The 21,743-nt window shown below is 49.6% G+C and overlaps 1 protein-coding gene across 14 annotated transcripts in view; it reads right to left on the reverse strand.

The window, feature by feature from the left end:
* Nucleotides 1-2,559: 2,559 nt before the first annotated feature.
* The window catches only part of UBR4 (ubiquitin protein ligase E3 component n-recognin 4), a 134,137-nt gene continuing 114,953 nt past the window's right edge, over nucleotides 2,560-21,743 (reverse strand). For 9 of the 14 annotated variants that reach the window (XM_073570312.1, XM_073570307.1, XM_073570310.1 and 6 more), the window contains 10 exons: nucleotides 9,452-9,551; nucleotides 8,616-8,837; nucleotides 7,975-8,088; nucleotides 7,676-7,818; nucleotides 7,431-7,556; nucleotides 7,150-7,344; nucleotides 6,400-6,624; nucleotides 5,570-5,660; nucleotides 4,791-4,953; nucleotides 2,560-3,232 (listed from right to left, as the gene is read on the reverse strand). In XM_073570312.1, the coding sequence (XP_073426413.1) occupies nucleotides 3,168-3,232; nucleotides 4,791-4,953; nucleotides 5,570-5,660; nucleotides 6,400-6,624; nucleotides 7,150-7,344; nucleotides 7,431-7,556; nucleotides 7,676-7,818; nucleotides 7,975-8,088; nucleotides 8,616-8,837; nucleotides 9,452-9,551 (1,444 nt within the window). In that variant the 3' untranslated portion in view covers nucleotides 2,560-3,167. The remainder of the gene's footprint in view (nucleotides 3,233-4,790; nucleotides 4,954-5,569; nucleotides 5,661-6,399; nucleotides 6,625-7,149; nucleotides 7,345-7,430; nucleotides 7,557-7,675; nucleotides 7,819-7,974; nucleotides 8,089-8,615; nucleotides 8,838-9,451; nucleotides 9,552-21,743) is intronic. The other 5 variants (XM_073570313.1, XM_073570316.1, XM_073570314.1 and 2 more) reach the window with 1 other exon arrangement.

Raw genomic sequence — 21,743 nt, forward strand, 5'->3', positions numbered from 1 at the left:
GGAAGCAAAAGTACTAAGAGAATCCTTATGTGACACACAATTGAATGATATCATTATATATCTCAAAAAAGGGGTGACAAATTCCCTTTAAATGAACCTGAGCATGTGTTCTCTCCCGTTGACTTCGTGGCGATGCACTGCGGCAGGGCTGCAGGTGGCCCATGCGACTAGCTCTGCCTGCTTTAGGACTGTTTCCTTGCAATAAACTGGAGATCCAGTATAAAAATATAAAATCAAGCCCTGTACGAGAACAACTATGGTGATTTTCCACTCGATCGATCCAATTAGTAAAAAGCTGCATTCGAAAGAATATCCTCTGTAGGGCCTTGCCAGGACCTTCTTCCTCACTAACAATACTGGAGAGGAAGTAGAGCCTAAGCAGGATGCGGTGGGTGCAGGTCATCCTCCTAGTTATATAGGCAGACATTCCTACACAATACTGGGGGTCCTTACCTGCCCACAAGTTATGTTCTCAACATCAAAACTAAATCTCTGATTTCTGCAATAGAGGCGGCGCAGATCTGTGGCTGACTCATTATTTGCAATTCTTTTTAAAGTCACTTTTCTTTTATGTTTCATGTTCACTAACTTTTTTTTCCTGCACAAAACTCCTCAAAATGGTGCACATCGTTCATGAAGGTTGTGCAGAATAAAAAAAAATGCTCTTTATTTTTATCATTAATCCGTTTTGCAACTTATTAGCGCAAACAGTTGCACGTTCAGCTAAAATGTAGAAAAAGGACTGCAAAAAAATTCAGAAATGCATAAATCACTGCTGGAGGAGAACAGAGAACATTAGCGAAAAAGTTTGAAAATGTTTTTCTTTTGAAAAGCCTCAAATTATGAATCAGCCAAAATCATCTGGAAACCCTAAAACCCTGGCCACCGTGGTGAACATAAAAAACAAAGCAAAACACCAAAAACTCTACAAAAGAAAGAAAAACTTAAATGGATCTCCGGATTTATCCGAGCACTGTGATCCAAAAGAATCTGCCAGGAGGCTGCAGAAAAATCAGGAGGTTCCCCACCCCTGCAGTATAGCTATGTCAGTGCCTGTGATGGACCCACATACAGTACATGATGTAACCAGAGTTGGCATCTCTATTCCTGGTAGTCTGGGACGACCCTGTATCATCAGTCGTCTGCAGTGCCCATGGCGTCAGAGGCAGCAGGTATTAATGTTGCATGGTGTCACTAAAGGTGCTCCTTTATCACACAGGATCCTCTGGCATTTATAAGTGTGAATATATGATGAGCAGAGATACAAAGCAGTGGATGACACATCCCATAAAGCAGTAACACACGTGATCATTAAAAACGCTAGGACCTGTCAGTTGGGTCAGTGACTCACAGATGTCCAGCTGAGGACGTCTCAGCTCCCTCAGTGACAGAGGGTGATTTCATCAGGTGGAGTTGCCTGAGGGTTGCAGATGTTGCCGCCGCCGCCACAGTCATCAGCATTTATTTCAAGACATTGATTGAGAAACACCAGGTGGAGCGTCTGGTCTTCTTGGACGTTTTGGGCTTAGAGCAAATCTAGTTAGACATATGTCACATTGTTGTATCATTCACGTCTCCTTACATGAGGTCAGCAGCCGGAGTAGCCGCCCCATTAACGCAGATGCTGCTTCTCCTCTTCTCTGCCATAAGCCCAAGTTCTGTCTGATAATCTGGCTACTCGGGGTACATTGTAACAACCAAGTTATCTCAGACAACTCAAGCTGAGACAATTGGGTTGTTCAGGACTTTAAAACTAAACAGCGCCACCCCGGTCTACAGTTTTGTCTGGTATTGCAGCTCATTTAAGTAACAAGCTGTCATAAGAAGGGACCAGCCATAATTTTCGTTGTAGATACGAGATGTTTTCTTGGGTGCTTTTTGCACAAAGTCTAAACCCTCCAGGGGTGCACTAAGATGTGGCTTTTTCATTACAGAACAATCAGCCACTGTCTGGAGTATCTGTCCTCGCTGTCTGCACAAATCTCTTGGCCGCAGATCATAAGATACAGTGAGGAGGGTCTTGTTTTCATGTCAGAGACGGTAATAGTGTATGGGAAATCTTGGCGAAAACGACCAGCCCGGCCATGGCAGTCATACTGGTAGTCACCCTGCTGTCCCAGGAACAGATGGGATGCGTCCGTCACAGATTATTTGGCATATAGGTGGCATCAGGTCTGAGGGGTTATCCTGGCAAAGGACACGCCCGATGCCGCCCACAGCTGTGAAGCAGATTAAGGAACACGCCTGCCCGTCGGCTCCGCACCCGGACCGCTCCACTGCCATTTATTAATTACTTAATTTCAATGGTAATCACTTCCAAATCCGAACCAAGAAGGAGGTTTGTAACTTTCTAACCTACTTTGTATCCCAACTCCTCACCATTACCAAGATCTGCTTGCTGTCAATAGGAACAATTGTTTATACCCAGAACCTGTAAACTCTTTCAGACCAGATACTTCAGCTTGTTACAACATATCCAAGTCTAGGCAATCACCTGTAAGCAGCACAGATCTCTCTGCTCAGTTTGCTACAGTGTATCAGTGCAGTCAAAACAGAAGATTTATGATGAGATTTTATTTTATCAAGCAGAAAACAAGAAGTTGCGATTATATTGTTGGCCGAGGAGGTGATTTCCCCCACCGAAGTGCAGAGCCTCCGCTCCAGAACGACAAATGACTGACCGTCTCCGCCAGATTCAGATTGTCATAAGTGGAAATGATTGGGGTCTCCTACTGACAACCTTGGAGCAGTCCACTCTACACACGAGGCCGCCCCGTTGTTGTCACATGATGGGAGACGTTTTTTTTCCCGCATGCAGCTTTGTCTTTGGTGGGCTGAAAATTTCATGCATGCGGGGGTTGAGGGACAGTCCAGTTCCTCCTGGGATTTTCATCAGCAGTAATGTCCCAAATCCACAAAAATGCACCCAAAACAAAAGAGAAAAAAACAAACAAAAAAAAAACAAAACACAACAGCGGCCGATTCTAAAACTCAAGATATAAAAGTATATATAGGAACGGCGAAATGCGCGGCAGCGGCCGATGGTGATAAACACGCTTCACGCCTCCCCCCCTAGAAACACCAGAAATACAAGATGGAGGAAAACCACAAATTACTGCAAGAGGCGGGGAGGAATGTGGAGCGCCCCCACATCAAGAACTGAGGAGTCAGGGAACAGAGTTCAGGAGATCCTTGAGGAACTGCTCAGGGTCATCTACTTCTGATAAAAGCCCTGAGAAGGAAAAAACAAAAACAATTACATTCAGAAGTAAAATAAAAAGTTCCACAACTTTCTACTGCATTTTGTGGTTCAGCTCTTTAAAGGGAATCTGTAACCCCTTTTTTCAAATATGAGCTGCCAGCACCGACATCAGGGGCTTATCTACAGCATTCTGTAATGCTGTAAATAAGCCCCTGATGTAACCTGAAAGATAAGAAAAAAAAAAAGTTAAGCCACCGTCACACATAGCGATCTCGCTAGCGTGAACGCTGTTGAGTCACAAGTTTTGTGACGCAACAGCGATCTCATCAGCGAAATCGCTGTGTGACACTGACCAGCGTCTAGCCCCCCTGCCGGTTATCGCTGATCGTCCTGGAATAGCCAAGACATTTTTTTGATCGCTGGTCTCCCGCTGGCCAGCACGCATCGCTGCGTGTGACAGGCGGGAGACCAGCGATCAGCACGCTAGTAACTAAGGTAAACGCAGGGTTTCTAAGCACCGCGCAGTGCTTAGAAACCAGATGTGTACCTTAGTTACCAGCACACTGATGCAGGGAGCTGGTAGCCAAGGTACACATCGGGTTTCTAAGTGACGCACGCCGCTTAGAAACCCGATGTGTACCTTAGTTACCAGCGCGCTGGTAACTAACGTAACAGCGACGCCGCGCGCTCGGCGTCGCTGGTGCTGATCGCTGGTGAAGCTGCCTGTTTGACAGGTCACCAGCGATCATGTAGCGACTCACCAGCGATCCTAACAAGTTGATATCATTGTCGGGATCGCTGGTGAGTCGCTATGTGTGACGGGGCCCTTAGATTATACTCACCCTGGTGTTCGTTCCGGTCCGATGGTTGTAGCCGTCCGGTCTGGCGCCTCCCATCTTCATACAATGCCGTCCTCTTCTTTCATTCCTGTCTTGGCTCCTGTGCAGGCACACTGCTCTGCCCTGTTGAGGGCAGAGCAGAGCCGAGCAGAGCCCTGCAGTGCGCAGGCTCCGGGAGAGGTCCGACACCTGCGCACTGCAGTATTCTGCTCTGCCCTCAACAGGGCAGAGCAGTGCGCCTGCGCCAGAGCCACGATAGGAAGGAAAGAAGAGGACGGCATCGTATGAAGATGGAAGGCGCCGGACAACAACACCCATCGGACCAAGACCGGACCGCGCCCCCCCGGTGAGTGTAATCTAACTCCTTTTTCTTCTTTCAGGTTACATCAGGGGCTTATCTACAGCATTACAGAATGCTGTAGATAAGCCCCTGATTATCGATACCGGCAGCTCATATTCAAAAAAAGGGGTGACAGATTCCCTTTAATATCCAGATCTCTAAAACCTATTATCTAATGCTTCTCGCAGCTGAGGGTTTGTTACAGTATATCCAGTCTAGACAATCCTCACACAAGCAGGACTGCAGACACGTTATAGCAAAGCATCAGGACAAGTGAGGTCTGTGCTGTGTATAGGTTTAGCAACGTCATATACTTCACTCTCAGGATAATTACAGCAAGCAGAGATCTTGGAAAGAGCAGAGGTTCACGATTAGGATTGGATATGGAGAGCGGCCTCCAGTTACTCACCAGCGACGTCCATGAACTCGGAGAAGGACTCTACGGGCATGAACTCATCTTGGAAGGTCTTCAGGGCCCGGTCTGCCGCCTCGTAGATGGGCATGTCATTGAGCCGGATGTAATCTGCCAGGGAGTAGGACCAGCCGCCCTCCGTGTTACTGTTTGGTACCTTCTGTGTGACAAAAACACAAGAGATGATGCAGAGGTCCACTCAGCGAACCGCACGACCATCCTTTTAAGAGTCTAAGATTCTCCTTGGAAGCTACTAAGAGACAAATCTTGTGACTTGTAATAGTGATGGCTTATCCACTAATCAAGTAAGTACCCGACTCCGGACACCCTGGCCATTCAGCTGAAAGGAGGGGCCCTTTAATTGTCTACCCAGGGACAGCGCCCTACGGCTGCTTGTGGCTGAGCCAGGTACTGCAGATCCCTCCTATTCTCTATGGATACATTTTGCAAATATTTCTCAAGGTCTCCTGGGGCGATTGCTGTGGTATGTGGAAATTACAGGGCAGCACTAAGACGAACCCTCGGGGAGCTGCTTTAAAGTCCTGAGATGTCTGGTAAGCTCAATGTCAGCAGGCAGCGTGCGAGCCAACCATACAGTGTTTACAGTGGAGCCGAGCCAAAATCATACGCAGAGCGCCAACGTAAAGAGACACTACATTCTGCTGGTCAGCAGCGAGGCGTCAGAGCCCTATCAGGTGTTCAACCCTTTAAAGAAGCCGTCTGGGAAAGGTGTCACTTAAAGGGGCTCTGTATATGTCTGTGTCTCGTAGTGTTACCTTGAACATGTTGTAGATTAGGTCCACCAGGGCCCAGAAGAGGAGGCTGGAGCGATACACAGGATACTCCTTCACCGATTTGTCTGTTAATCTATGGAGGGACAACAGAGAAAGTAACGCTGATCCTCCGGCTCTGATCAGCAGCGCCCACACAACAAGCAGCTTCATGGTCCCCCAAAACTGATCTGTGCCAGATACATAATGGATGAGACCTACAGACAACTCCCCGCATCATGTACTGCAGCGTGAGCGTCTAGCTACTTTATTAATTGCAGACAGTCATTAACAAAGTCACCTTCCCAGGAGACCGTCTGTTGTGTGACTACAGAGCAAGATGTCAGCTCATCACAGACTCGCCCAGTGCTGGAATCCCAGCCATGTCGCTGCTCCTGGGCCGGCCCGTGCTCCAGTATAACCACATTTCTCATGGGTTCCTGCTGCTGCCTCTGTGCAGCACTAACCCAGCCCTTGGGGACATGCCTCAGTCCTGAGATGTCCTGTAAGCTCAATGTCAACAGGCAGCGTGCGAGCCGATCACAGACAGGCGCCTCTTGTACACATACTACGACATGCCTGGCTTCTAGGATGAAGAGCCGCAGCCGAGTGATTCTACCATCTAATGGATCCACTGGACGCTGTGCTGTGACCCCGGTACTGAGATCAACGTGCTTCGGGCACGGCCCCGATGTTTGACAGGTCACAGAGCCGTGCCCTACAGTCCAGAGCTGAGATCACAGTTCAGCGTCTATAAGGTGCTGCTCTTCCATCAGCCCCCGATGATTGGTGCAGTATCTGTGGTACATCCTGATGACGCCGCTCCTGTACCGTACCTGTTTGCTCCGCTGGGTGGCACCGCTCGCACGTGGCTGATGACCAGCAGCCTGCGCAGCACTTCTATGCGGATGGTTTTCCACTTCTCTGTAGGAAGCAGGTGTAGCGCCAGCACCGTGAAGTAATGCGGCCCGTCCACCTCCAAGGCACTTTCCACCCACTTCTCTTTGGGCTGTTCTAGGAAATTCTGGACATTTTTCTCCTCGCGTGATATGGCCCGGGTTCTGTAACACCCAAGTAAATGATGAAGTGGTTAATGAGACTTATCTGCAGCATCAGTGAATTGAAGATCCCGCTTTACACTTAGATACTGGAAACTCTTCCTGTCAACATAGCTGAGCGTTTGGTACAAGCTGTTACTCCAGAATATAACACAACCTCTCTATCGACAACACATTAAACAGGTTATTTAAGAAGCATTTAGTTGACTTCATTAAATAACACGCTTGTACTCTACCAACCCCAGTATGTCGCATCACTGCAGACTCACGCGATCACCCCTGCAAGCCTCAGTATGGAACCTCGCTGCATGCTTGTACTGTCACCCTTCCAGCCTCAGTATAGCGCCTCGCTGCATGCTTGTACTATCCTCCTGCAAGCTTGTACTATTTCTACACCAGCCCCGGTATAATGCAACACTGCATGCTTTTACTACCACTCTACCAGCCCCAGTATGGTGCTCCACTGTTTGCTTGTACCTTTTCTCCACCAACCCCTCATGACGCTGCGTGTGCAGCTGGGATACGTACGTGTTCAGCACATACAGCACGGTGTGGATGATGTAGGGGATGAGATGGATGTTGCTCTCCCTTCCCCCTCCCCCAGTATCCGCACTGAATGACTGCTCGTTGGCAAATCTCAGGAACAGCAGCTTCAGATCGTGGATATTGAGTTGGTAGGTGGGCTCCCGCTGCCCTGTACACTCCTGGAGGTAGGTATTGTGCCTGCGGGGGAGATGGAGGTGTCATCGTGCAAGTTAGATTGCGTGGGGTCATCACAGGGTATCAGTGCAGACACGCGGATATCTCACCTTGCCAAACACGTGGCAAATGCAGACTCCGGCACGTGGGGACCCCAGACAGGCAGCAAGCCGTTACACTTCGTATTGGCGTTCTGCAGAGCAGCGCTCTCCCATTCCTCCCGGCCACGAGCTAATCTGCAGAGCGAGAGCCCCAAAACCTTACAGTCAGGACAATACGCCCCAAACTCAACCTAAAAACTGGCTGAAGGAAGACGTTCACCCTACAGCCCCCCGTGACGGGAGGATGACACTACCTCACTGCTGCCAGGTGACAGTCGTAGTGAACAATGTTGAAGTGGGAGACGGTGCTGTACCCCTGCTGCTTGCGGGGCTTATTCTCGGCTTCCTCCAGCGACACCCTCTTGGTAAACGTGTAGATCCCCAGCACTTTAGTCGGCTGAAAAAAAAAAAAAGAATTTACGACTCTCAGATCTTAAAGGTGTTTCCTAGATAAGTCTTACAGGGGCAGTGACAACTTCAGCTCATGGAGCCCCACTAGGGCATCAGAGAGGGACCCTCTGAGTCAAGACAGAGAGGGCATGGTCTCCAGTACCTGGAACTTGTACCCCTCTCTGCAGATGCAGCATGTCAGTCCGGGCTCCTCGATCAGTTCTTCCATCTGCTTCAGAAGAGCAGTCTTCGTCACCACCTGACCCTTCTCATTGGTCTGGAGGAGAAAGCAATAATCTCATCTACAAGCATCAGAGCAGAATTCACTTCTCTGCAGAGCTGACATCTCCCAGCATTCCCTGCACTAGAGATCCACATTCTAGAAGGCATTTAAAGGGGTTGTTAAGGCAAAGTAAAACCTTGATGAGCCTGCCAACTCAATGCAGGCCACACCACCAGTAATCAGAAAACATCCACTGATGTCCTGCTTAAAGACACCTGACCGCTGCAGCCAAAGGTGACAGCGGTCCAGCAGCTGGAAAAATGATGATGTCTCCACTTTGTCCCTGTGGAGATGTGCAAAGGTTTTTGTTTTGCCTAGACAACCCTTGTAAGAAATACCTCTGTCCACCCACTCCTACATTATAGGAGCTCAGCGACGCTATCAGGGGATCGGCCTCTCCACAACCTTGCTGACTGTTTCCAATAAGGACCAGCAGAATTGTGAATCAGTTGTATGTAGGATGGACTGAGGAAATTGCACCCCTACCATCCGTCCTACAATGCCGCTCATCATCCGCTTACAGTCATGCCCAGGGTTCCCAGTGCCTTCTGCCTCATGGCCATGGCCATACGCTTCTTCTCGGCCCGAGTCTCCTTTCTGGCTGCATCGATCTTCTTGTTGACGTCGGGGTGCTCTCGCAGGGCTTCTAGTAGGTTTTCTGCAAGGGTCCCTATCCCCTCATCGCTGGACACCTGCTCCAGCTTGTGAAGGTTCGTGATGGAGTCTGTGCCAATGAGCGCCTGCTAGATAACGGAGAGGATGAGGAGTGAAGGCTGAACATAAGACACAGAACCATCCGCTCCTGACATACTCTGTGCTGCTGGGGAGTCTCCCCTGAACCTGGCTCCTTCCACTATATAACACTGTGTGAAACCCCACAAAAACAGCAAACCTCTAACGAAATACTGTGCTGCTGTGGCCCTTGCCCCTTCCTCAATGTAACTTTCAGTCTATCAGCATTTTTCCCTGAAACACACCGTGCTGCTTGAGGACCTTCCTTTTTCAGTAATTCTGTCTGTGATACCATCCAAATGATCAGCGCTCTCCTCTCCTGACATACTCTGTGCTGCTGAATACTTAACCCTTTGTGACCTCCCACAAGATCAGCATATTCTAATCCTGAGCTACTCTGTGCTGCTGAAGATCCCTGCCTTTTTAACTGAGTTTATGAGATGAGCACTCCCGCTCTCCTGAAACACTCTGTGCGGATGTGCACTACATGTGGTGTTTTTGTTTGAGCGTCTCCCTTTGTGAATGTTTGCAGACCACTTTGCATTCAGGGTCTAACCCTAATCATCAGTACAGTTATGGATAGATAACCCGGAAGTGGTGGGGATGACCGGGACAGAGCTCTCACCTGTGTGGGGGGGTGCTGTGTGGCCAATCCTCTTAGTAACCGTAAAATAAAGGGAAGAGCAGGCCGCGAGAGGAATTTCTTCCAGATATCTGCGTCCAAGCTGCGGGGAAGCAAAGGTGTGAAGAGTCTGCAGCGAGAACCTGACAGCGCACACGGACCGAAAGCCCTCCTTTACCCCATCCTGGATGTCTCACAGATGAAGGATCATTACAATGTATTCAGTCTGGACAATCACCGGTAAGATGAACAGTCCAGAATCCAGCCTAATACAATGTATAAAATCAGTGGATGACTTAGGCTGTGTGCCCACGGTGTGTTTTTTAACCCTTCCTTACCGATGACGGAATAGTACATCGGTAAGGATCCCCTGCTATTAGGTGGGCTCCGGCGGTGAGCCCACCTCAAAGCCGCGACATGCCAGCTGTTATAAACAGCTGACATGTGCCCGTAATAGGCGCGAGCGGAATAGCCATCCGCCTGCACCTATTAACTAGTTAAATCCCGCTGTCAAAGCTGACAGTGGGCATTTAAATAGCACTTCCAGCCGCCGGGCTGGAAGTGAGCTCATCGCTGACCCTCCGTCACGTGCCCTGACAACCAGAGATCTCAGAGACCTCTATGGTTGTTGCAGGCAGATCGCTTTGAGCGCCGCCCGGTGCTCAAAGCACTGCACTAAATCTGCTACATACGGGCAATCTGCTCATCGCCCGTATGTAGCAGAGCCGATAGAGTTGTGCATGCTTCAAGCCTCCTATGGAGGATATGGAAGCATGCCAAAATTAAAAAAAATAAAAAGTTTAAAAATACAAAAACTCAACAGTTCAAATCACCCCCCCTTCACCCTAATCAAAAAAAAAAAAAAAAAAAAAAAAAAATCACACACACATTAGGTATCGCAGAGTTCAGAATCGCCCAATCAAAAAAAAAAAGCATTAACCCGTTCGCTAAACGGCATAGCGAGAAAAAAAAATTAAAAACACCAGAATTACGTTTTCTTGGTCGCCGCAACATTGCGTTAAAATGCAATAACGGACGATCAAAAGAACGCATTTGCACAAAAGTGGTATCATTAAAACTGTCAACCCGGCACGCAAAAAATAAGCCCTCACTCGACCCTAGATCATGAAAAATGGAGACACTACGGGTCTCAGAAAATTGTGCAATTTTTTTTTTTTTTAGCAAACTTTAGAATTTTATTTTCACCACTTAGATAAAAGAGAACATAGACATGTTTGATGCCTATGAACTCGTAATGACCTGGAGAATAATAATGGCAGGTTAGATTTAGCATTTAGTGAACCTAGCAAAAAAGCCAAGCAAAAAACAAGTGTGGGATTGCACTTTTTTTTTGCAATTTCACCTCAACTGGAATTTTTTCCCCGTTCGAGTACACGACGTGGTAAAACCAAATGGTGTCGTTTAAAAATACAGCTTATCCCACAAAAAATAAGCCCTCACATGGCCACATTGATGGAAAAATAGGGATTTTTGTGTGTAGTCACCGTAAAATCCTTTTCTCTAAGCCAATCATTGGGGGACACAGCACCCACCCTGTTAGCCTATTGGCTTGTCTCGTTCTTAGGTTTTGACATAGTTTATTATTCTTGGTTTAATACTCCTACTGCTTTTTTTGTTTCATCGAACTGGGGAAATCTCAGCCAGCGAGAGGGTGTATACTGCAGAGGAGGAGTTCATTTTTCTGTGTTCACTTAAGTGTCCTCCTAGTGGCAAACAGCATAACACCCATGGTCCTGTGTCTCCCAATGATTGGCTCGGAGAAAAGGATTTTACGGTGAGTATGCAAAAATCCCTATTTCTCCTACGCCTCATTGGGGGACACAGGACCATGGGACATCCTAAAGCAGTCCCTGGGTGGGAAGCAATCACAACTGCTAATACCCAATGTACCACTGGCTTACCGCTGTGGTATTGCCAACTGCAGAATGTGCCTGCCAAGAGCTGCATCTGCAGAGGCCTGAGAGTGAATTTGCATACTTTTACAAAGCACTACCAAAGCTGGACCAAGTCGCAGCCTTGCAGACCAGTTCTGCTGATGCCAGGTGTAGAATGGCCCAAAGAGGCGCCCACTGATCGAGTAGAATGCATCTTAATTCTTGCTGAGATAGGTGTGCCCCTGACACGGTAGGTTTCCTGAATAGCCAAGTGAATCCACTTGGCTAGCGTGGCTTTTGAGGCGGCTAGACCCTTCCTATGCCCCTCTGGAAGCACAAACAGGGGATCTAACTTGCGGAAGGGAGCCGTCCGCGAGATGTACCGTCTAAGAGCCCTAACCACATCCAGGGTGTGGAGGGCCTTCTCGATACGATGGACTTCTCGATACCATGGACTGGTGCCGGACAGAATGAAGGCAAAACAATCTCCTCATTGAGATGAAGAGAAGACACGACTTTGGGCAGAAAGGACGGGAACGTCCTCTAAACTGCCTTGTCCTGATGAAAATTCAGGAATGGAGGAAGTGCAGGACAGGGCCGCCAGCTACTACGAAACTAGTCTGATTGATGTAATCGCTACTAGGAAAACCACCTTCCAAGAAAGAAAGGTTAGTGATATGTCCTGCAGTGGTTCGAAAGGGGCTTCCTGTAAGGCTCCGAGGACCAAGTTAAGATTCCATGATTCCAACGGCCTTTTATAGGGGGGCGTCACATGGGAAACTCCCTGAATGAACGTCTTCACGTGTAATCTAGCAGCAATCTTTTGTTGGAATAGGACTGACAAAGCTGAAATTTGTCCTTTGAGCGAGCTATGCGCGAGACCCGACTAATCCGGATTGTAGGACTTGCAATATGGAAGGAAGTCGAAACCGGTGCAACGGCAGAACTAGGGCGCCTGCCCCGATGGCACCTGGATCACGCGATTGGGCAATGAACCAGGGAACTTTGTTGTTTAGTCTTGAGGCCATAAGATCCACATCCGGAGTCCTCCAGCGACAGCAAATCTGCTGAAAGACTTCCGGATGAAGAGACCACACTCCTTAGGCAAGGCTCTGGCGACTGAGAAAATCCGCCGCCCAATTTTCTACTCCCGGGACGTGGCTCACCGAAATGGGCGAATGGTTCATCTCGGCCCAACGGAGGATGTGACTCACTTCGTGCATGGGTATCCTGCTGTGGTTACCCCCCTGACGGTTGACATACGCCACAGCCGTGGCGTTGTCGGATTGGATCCTGATGGGGTGACCTGCAAGGAGATGGTGGAAACTCAGTAGGGCTAGCCTGATTGCTCGTACAGTATCTCCAAGATGTTGATGGGGAGACGTGACTCTCAAATTGACCAATGACCCTGTGCTGTGTGGTGGAAGAAAACCGCACCCCAGCCAAGAAAACCATTGTACTAGGAGAAAGGACTTTCCTGGAATTCAGGGAGGATTTCCTTGTCCACCACCTGAGGGTCTGTCTGACCCGCAAGGACAGAAGGAACCGACGGTCTTGGGAGAACGGGTTCTTGTCCCAAGCCAACAGCAGCGCATATTGCAAAGGGCGGAGATGGAACTGTGCGAATGGGACCGCTTCTATCGCTGCTACCATCTTTCCGAGAATCCCCATGCTGAAACGTATGGAGTGAGGAACTGGTCGGGAAAGACTCCGTGCTCTTTTCTGGAGGGAGAATGACCAACCCGCGGGAAGTGTCCAAGATCATTCCCAAAAAGGAAATTTGCTGAGCCGATGCTGGAGAAGACTTTTCAAAGTTTATCTTCCAACACAGACAAGAAAGTGTATTCACTGTGATACCTATGGATTCCTCGCAGGCTGGAAGGGACGGGCCTTTGATCAGTAGGTCTTCCAGATAGGGATTTACCACCACTCCCTGAGCGTGAAAAATGGCCATGACCTTGGTAAAGACTCTGAGGGCGGTGGCGAGTCTGAAAGGCAAGGCAACAAACTGTAAGTGTTCCTCGCAAATTGCGAAGCGCAGGAACTGTTGGTGGGAGGCGACGACAGAACGGAGAGATTCCATTCTGAATCACCGTACCCTGATAAACTGATTTAACAGCTTGAGGTCCAGTATGGGCCGCATCGTTCCGTCCTTGTTCAGAACCACAAAAAGGTTTGAATAAAACCCCTTGAACCTTTTTTCGTGAGGAACCGGAATAATGACTCCGTCCCTTTGCAGCGCTGTCTTTGCTTTTTTTTTTTTTTTGGGGGGGGGCTACTTTGTTGGTGTCCGCCAGACACCGCAACGAGTCATTGTGCAGAGGAGCTACGGGATGTGGCTCCCTTAGTTCCTGATGCACTTGGCTGGGGTTTCCAGGTGCGGTTAGGTCTGTATGAGACCTGAGAATCTGTCTCCACGCGAGGTCCGACATGATCCAGAAGAGAAGGTTGTGGAGGACCAACTGGAATTGCTGCGAAAAGGCCAAAAACGAGACGGCTGTTGATTCCGAAACGACCGGATGGGCCTTTGTTGGGGAAGGAATTTACTCATCCCCCCGTTTAAGAAATGAGCTGATCCAGTTTCTCTCCAAATAGACAACAAGTTTGATAAGGCAGAGAAGTCAATGATCTTTTGGAAGCGGGGTCTGCCTGCCAGTCGCGGAGTCATAGGGCCCTTCTAATGGAGATTGCATTCACGGCTGCCTGTGTATCGCAATTGGCGGCATCTAAAGAAGCGTCCACTACAAAGTCTCCTGCGTGAACTGACTGGCGAGGCTGGCTGCCTCCGGAGGAAGATTGGTACCCTGGAAGGCAGTAATTAAGACTTCTGCCCAAGCGGCCATTGCCTTAGTGACCAAAGTCGCCATGAAAGATGGAAAAAGCGCCGCTCCTGAAGCTTCAAAAACTGAGTGGGCAAGGTAGTCAATTGTTATGAATGAGTCACCGGAGGAGGATAAAACAAAAACACAAGCCAAGTCCAGAAAACCGGAAGGAAGGTTGCAATCCTGAATGGCTGTGACTAACACCTCTGCCCAAGCGGCCATAGCCTTAGCCACCGAAGTCGCCGCGAAAGATGGAAAGCGCACCCGCTCCTGAAGCCTCAAAAACTGAGCGAGCAAGGTAGTCAATTTGATGGTGGGTAGTCAATTTGATGGTCAGTGGGATTTTTGACTGAAGAAACGTCAGAAATGGATAGGAGTGTTTTGGAAGCAATATAGAAAGTATTCACAGAAGGAGATTGTAACCAAACCTTCATTAGCTCTGGAGCATAAGGGTATTTAGCCTCAATAGGCTTTTGACCTGAGAACAGTTTACTGGCCAGACCCTATGTCTTTGGACAATGCCCTTAAACTCAAGATGGCTGGCAAATAACCTGCTCACACGTTTAGTCTTCTTAAAGTACACAACGTGTTCCGGAGCGGAAAATTGTAGTTACTTACCGATAACGGTATTTCTCTGATCCCATGACGGCACCACGGAGAGAGGGATCCACCCTCAGGGACAGGAAACCTACAGATGAAAAAGGCAGTACCTCTCTCCCACATCAGTTGGTTTACAGAGCATTACACAGAACTCTCAGCTGCAACTCAAACTGTAAGGGTACCGTTACACCTAGCGATGCACCAGCGATCCTGACTAGCGATATGACACGGTCAGGATCGCTGGTGCATCGCTAGGTGGTCGCTAGTGAGCTGCCACACAGGCAGATCTCACCAGCGACATCGCTGGGGACGGGGATTGCTACTTACCTGTCAGACGCGGCGATCCTGACGTCCTCCCGCCCGGCTCCACACGTCGCTGCCACAGGAAGCCCCAGCAGGAAGTGACCGACGAGAAATGATCCAGGAGCTTCTTGCGCGATCAGCGATAACCAGCAGGGGAGGCGTTCGGAGGTAAGTATCACATGCAGCGATATCGCTAGCAATATCGCTGCAACGTCACAAAATCGGTGACTTTACAGCGATATCGCAGTGTGTAACGGGGGGCTTTATATAAAAAAATCCAACATTAATCAAATTAAGCTTAAAAAAGGCACCACGTGGCTAAGTACTAACGCTAACTAACTCACTCTTATGTGCACACCTGTGTGTGTGAAAGGGAGGGGATGTAACGGGTGCCGTCATGGGATCAGAGAAATACCGTTATCGGTAAGTAACTACGATTTTCTCTTTCCCCCATGACGGCACCACGGAGAGAATTACAAAGATTGTACATCTAGGGAGGGACCACCGCCTCCAGAACCCTTTTCCCAAAGGTGAGATCTGAAGAGGAGGTCAAGTCTAGATGGTAATGGTTGAAAAATGTAGAGGGGGAAGACCAAGTGGCAGCTCTACATATCTGATCTATTGAAGCGCCGGCTTTCTCTGCCCAGGATGATGCCACTGCCCTGGTTGAGTGGGCCCTTACGTCCTCCGGTATGGCCGCCCCGCAAGAGGAGTAGGATAGGGTGATGGCTTCTCTTATCCACCTCGCAAGTGTGGCCTTCGATGCTTTTTGACCCTTCCGAGGACCCTGAAAGCAAACAAACAGAGCCCTATCCTTCCTAAATTCCCTCGTGGTTGCTAAATATTGGACCAGGCATCTTTTTACATCTAAAGTGTGCAACACCTTTTCTGTTTTGTTTTTGGGATTGGGGCAGAAAGAGGGTAGGGAAATTTCCTGGGTCCTATGAGACCGTGACGACACCTTGGGGAGATATGCTGGGTCGGTTTTAAGAATTACCCCATCATCCAGAATTTGCGTGAAGGGTGCGTGGGCAGACAGAGCTTGCATGTCACTAATATGGCGGGCAGAAGTTAAGGCTACGAGGAGGGAAGTCTTAAGTGACAATATTTTTAAGGGAGCCTCCGCTAGGGGTTCGAAGGGAGATTTGGTTAGTGCGTTTAGCACCAGGTTTAGATCCCGGGGGGGTGTAGAGGGATCGGCCTGGACCTACTTGAGGCTCTAATGAATCTCATAATCCATTTATTTTTGGCTAGGTCATGGTTATACAGAACTCCCAAGGCCGCCACCTGTACTTTTAAGGTGCTGGTAGCTAACCCCTTTTCTAACCCCTCTGAAGGAATTCCAGAATCTTGGCTACAGGGATTTCGCCCGTTGGGTAAGAGCATGACACTGACATGAACTTCTTCTACACTTTGCCATATGCTTTGGTGGTTACTGGCTTTCTACTTTGTAGTAGTGTGGATACCAAGTTTGACGACAAGCCCTTGTTACTTAGGAGCTCCCTCTCAAAAGCCAAGCTGTCTTGTGTAGATTTTTTATGTGGGGGTGATACACTGGTCCCTGGGATAGCAGGCCTGGAGTTTCTGGTAGAACCCAGGGATCCGTTACGGACATTCTCCTCAGCCAGAAGGGCGCTATTACCACTACCGTTGCCTTGTCTTCCCGTATTTTCCTCAGTACTAAGGGGATGAGAGATATTGGTGGGAAGGCGTAGGCCAGCTGATAACCCCAGGGTATCGTGAAAGCGTCTAGCGCTACTGGGCCCCCCCGGGGATTGAATGAGCTGAAGGTTTCCAGCTTCCAGTTCTGACTGTTCTCAAATAAGTCTATTTGTGGCCGGCTCCAGAGTTTCACGATCTGGTTGAAGATTAGCTGGCTTAGTTCCCACTCCCCCTGTTTTAGACGTGTTCTGCTTAAAAAGTCCGCCGTTCGATTTTCTGCACCTTTTATGTGAAGGGCTGTCAGGGACTCTAGATTGTGCTCTGCCAAGTGGAAGATGGATTTTGTTACCTCCATCAGTGGTCGAGATCTGGTTCCCCCCTGGTGGTTTAGGTATGCCACCACTACCTGATTGTCTGAGAAGACCCTTGCGTGATGGGAACGAAGAGAGTCCAGAAAATGATTGAGAGCTAGTTTTACTGCCAGCAGCTCCCTCATATTTGAGGAAGAGGACTTTCTTCCCTGGTCCCAGGCCCCCTGTGCCACTTGGTTGTCTAGATGTGCACCCCACCCCCAGGGGCTTGCGTCTGTAGTTAGGACCTTTGTCGCAGGCAATGTCCAAGGAACCCCCTTGACTAGGTTGGCTGGAATTGTCCACCACGTTAAGGAATGTTTTGTTTCTGGTGAGATGTTTAACTACATGTCTAAATTCTCGTGTAGGGAAGTGTTTGCGTTTAATATTTCCCATTGTAAGTCTTGAGTATGGCTCTGAGCCCACTGAACTGCTGGCATGCAGGCTGTCATGGATCCTAACAGTGACATCGCTTTTCTCAGGGTAGTGTTTGGGGAGGCTATCATTTGTGACGCCATTTGTGTCATTTTTTGAACCTTTGCCTGCGGCAGATAACATTTCGGTTCGATTGAATCCAGTGTTATCCCCAAATACTCCTGTACCTGACTCGGTACGAGTTTGGACTTGGGTAATTTCAGCATCCACCCTAGACTCAGTAGGGACCTCATGACTATGTCCAGTTGTTGATTGCAGTGGTGAGAGGTGACCCCTATTATTAAGAGATCGTCCAGGTATGGGACTATCAGAATGTTTTGCTCTCTTATATGGGCCATTACCTCTGACATTACCTTTGTGAATACCCTTGGAGCAATGGCTAGCCCGAAGGGGAGGGCTCTGAACTGATAATGTTTTAACTCCCCCTGAATCGTCACCGCTACTCTGAGGTATTTCCTGTGGTCTCTGTGGATAGGCACATGATAATATGCGTCCCTCAAGTCTAATACGTCCATGAAGTAGGCTGGGGGAAGCATTTTTATACAAGATTTTATCTTCTCCATTTTGAAGTGCTGAATTTCTAGAAATTTGTTCAGCCTTTACAGATTTATGATCACCCTGTACGATCCGTCTGGTTTCTTGCGAAGGAAAAGAGGGGAGAAGAAGCCTTTGGCCCTGTCTTGGTAGGGGACTTCTTGTAACACGCTTTTCTCCCTTAGGTTCGCTATCTCTTGTTGTAGAGCAAGCTGCTCTTGTGATGTCCTTTGAGGGGTTATTACGAAAGAGCTGTTTGGGAGGCAAATGAATTTTAGCCTCAGACCTTCCTTTATTATGTCCAGTATCCAAGAACTCGCGGATATTTTCTCTCAGGCCTGGAGAAAGTATGATAATCTTCCCCCGACCCGGGGAGTACCTTCATTGTGGCTTCTTGTTGTCGGGGGGTTTGTTAAACATAAAGCCTTTACTCTTGTTCCTTCTGTCCTCCCAACCTTCTTTGTTCCCTTTTGGGGGCTTCCGCAGCATAAACCTCCTATTCCGAAAGGGTCGTTTGTATGACTGGCTGGGGATCCCGGGAAAGGATTTTTTTCTTGTCCCCGGCCTTGTCCAAGATGTCGTGTCCAGTATCGGGCCAAACAAGAATTCCCCCTCGCACGGGATTGCGCACAATTTGGCTTTCGTCTGCAAATCTCCAGGCCAGCATTTCAGCCATAAGGCGCGTCTTGCGGCATTTGAAAAGACCGCTGTCCTGGCTGCCAGTCTGGTTGAGTCTACCGACGCATCCGCCAGAAACGCTGCTGCTCCCTTCATTACGGAAACTGACCTCTGTATCGTTTCCCTCGGGACCTTCTCCTTTATTTGGGAATCTAAATGGTCCAGCCATACCATCAGGGCCCGTACCGTAAATGTGGCTGCTATGGCTGGTTTTAGCCCCCCCTCCTGCTGATTTCCAAGCGCTTTTTAAGAAAGTTTCAGCCTTCTTATCCATTGGGTCCTTCAGGGTGCCCATGTCTTCGAAGGGCAGGGCAAACTTTTTAGAGGCTTTTGCTACCGCTACATCTAACTTAGGAGCTTTGTTCCAAAAGGAGCAGGCCGGGTCGTCAAAGGGATATTTTCTCTTTGGTGTTAGGAGGACTTTTTTGTCTGGCTTTTTCCACTCTCGCTTGATGAGGGAGTGGATTTTCTCATTAATCGGAAAAACCCTCCGTTTCTTTTGCTCTAGCCCTCCGAATATTATATCTTGGGTTGTTTTCTTGGGCCATTCGTCTACCAGCCCCATAGTTGTTCTCACGGCCTTTACCGGGGCGTCCGTCTCCTCAATGGGAAAGCAGCTGCGTCCCCCTTCTGAGGATGACGAAGAGGATTGGGAGGATGATGAATCACTTGAGTTGGTTAGTTGACTTTCCGACTCACTGATGCTCGACTCTGGGGATCTATGCCTGGACCGACGTTTCTTCTTTGAGGTCCTGGCGCCCTTAAGGGCGTCTTCGATATGAATTTTTATTAATGCTTTGAGGTCTAAGGCAAACCCTGGGGATACCTCTTGTATTGTCTGCTCTATGCAAGCCGCACAGAGCTTTTCTCTCATTTAGGGGGTAGTTCCTCTGTGCATATAAGCACATACCACGTGTTTAGATTTGGTAGTGCATTTACGCCCCTGAAAAAGAAAAATTAAGTCGCAAATTAGCAGACGGCATTCACGGAGATCACTCACCCCCCGTGGAACGAACGATACCGTCTCGGGCGTAGGGATTATCTGCTGAATCCACTTCTGGCTGTGCTGCCATAGTGGAGCTTTGGCTGCGCCGCGATCTCGTGTGACCGCTGCTGCTGCGCTGCTGGGAAGAGTCGCGCTGGCGCTGTTGGCTCTGTTCCTGCGTTTGCTATGGTCCCTGCTTCGGGGACCGCCTCCGAGTCTCCTTCTTCTGCGGTTTCCCACTCATGGTGACCGCTTCTTTCTTTTCCAGCGTGCTTTTTAAAGCTTCATTTTTTTATTTTTTTTTTTAAATTTCGCTCCGCCGCCCCCTTCCCAGGGATCCCTGTGCCCCGCCGGAAGTACCGCGGCCCTCTGGAAGTTTCGCGCATGCGCACCGCGCGATCACCCAGCGGTGCACCGCGCTCCCTTTCCCTTAAGGAAGCTGACATGGCACACGTGCGCGCCCCCATCCTCTGGTGTACCGCGCGTCCGGCCCCAGTTTCCTGCGGCCTTCCGGCGCTGCACACCTGGCTCCGGTGGCCGCCCCCGCCGTGTGCTGCAGAGGCCTGCCCGCTTCCCGACTCTCGGTGGCCCCCCTCCGTCCCGGGTATGGCAGGCTCTGCTGTATGGCCCTTGGTGACCGCCGCCACCTGCCCCTTATCAGATCGGCTGGGCGTCACTATACTGCAGGAGGCCCCTTTTTTTTTCCTTTTCCCTTTTTTTTCCCGAGATCGGCAGACTTCCTGGATTCTTCACTGCCTCTCCCCACTCACCCTCAAGGCCCGCCGACCCCGATGGTGGGCCCATCGACCCACTGCCTTATTGCCGGTCTGGATCGGTCCCTGGAATCCTGCGACGACTTCCAGGTACGTGCTGTAGGTTCCCCGTCAGGGACAGGAAACCAACTGATGTGGGAGAGAGGTACCGCCTTTTTCATCTATAGGTTTCCTGTCCCTGAGGGCGGATCCCTCTCTCCGTGGTGCCGTCATGGGGGAAAGAGAAATATTTTCCTCATCCAACCTCAGAATCTTGTTGACTGACTCTATAAGAGAATCAAGCGATTCATGGTCATTCGGGGTGTCCTGAGGTAATGACGTGTCAGACTCGTATTCAGAGTCATGTTTGCTGCAGACATTAGGAGAGGGAGAGAAACAAACAGAACTCGCAGATGGCGAAGCGCGAGCTTCGCTTTCTAGAGACCTGACCATCCCTTGACCAAGTACGGCCCCTGCTGGTGGACGGTTCCCGACCGTCGCCAGAGCCCTCCTTGGTCGGTATCAATCGGTTCTGACTTAAAGAGGAGTCCCAGAGGGAGTCAATAGCCTTGGTCAGAGACTCCACAGACTGTGACAGGGACGCCGTCCACTCAAGAGGACTAAACGCAGAGGGCACGGCAGCAGCTGCGGACGGCGTTTGAGCACAAGCCAGGACGCAATCCGTGCATAATGGACTAGCTTGAGCACTGGGCAAAGCAAAGCAGTTTTGTAAGTGGCACAAGAGGTAAAGAACGCAGGGTGTTTCTTGGTAGCCCTTTTGGCTTCCTTAGATTGAGACATAGCGCCCCCAAAGGGTTATAGGCAGAGCCTGGGCTGCAGATAATGTGAATGAGCAGAGAAGGGGTTAATGTCACTGCTGTGGCACAGTGCAGCTTACTCAGGTCCTGGTCCTGATGTCCCCAGGGGGAGAATTGTGTTCTCCGCAGTCCCTTTGAGGCTCCTTTCAGCGTTATTCATGCAGCAATAAGTGCCCCTTTCAGCAGTCAGGAAGCAGGCTGAGTGAAAAAAGGTATGGCCACCAAGATTAGGAAGGTGCTTCTCGTTCAGCACGACAAGTGCCAGTAACGTGGGCGGCACTCACTCGCGGTGGGCGGCTCTATGGGTCTGCGGCCTAGGCCGGCTAGAAGCCGGAGGCTCAATTTATGACGGCCGCCGGCGATGCGCGCCGGCTGAAGAGAGGCCGCGGCCGGACACAGCACAAAAGCCGCTGGACGCCAGATTAGCGCCTCCCCCCCTGCCCCCCAGGGAACAGGACCCA

Source organism: Dendrobates tinctorius, unplaced genomic scaffold, assembly GCF_039654945.1.
Source record: "Dendrobates tinctorius isolate UK_male_01 unplaced genomic scaffold, ASM3965494v1 ptg000028l, whole genome shotgun sequence".
NCBI lineage: Eukaryota > Metazoa > Chordata > Amphibia > Anura > Dendrobatidae > Dendrobates > Dendrobates tinctorius.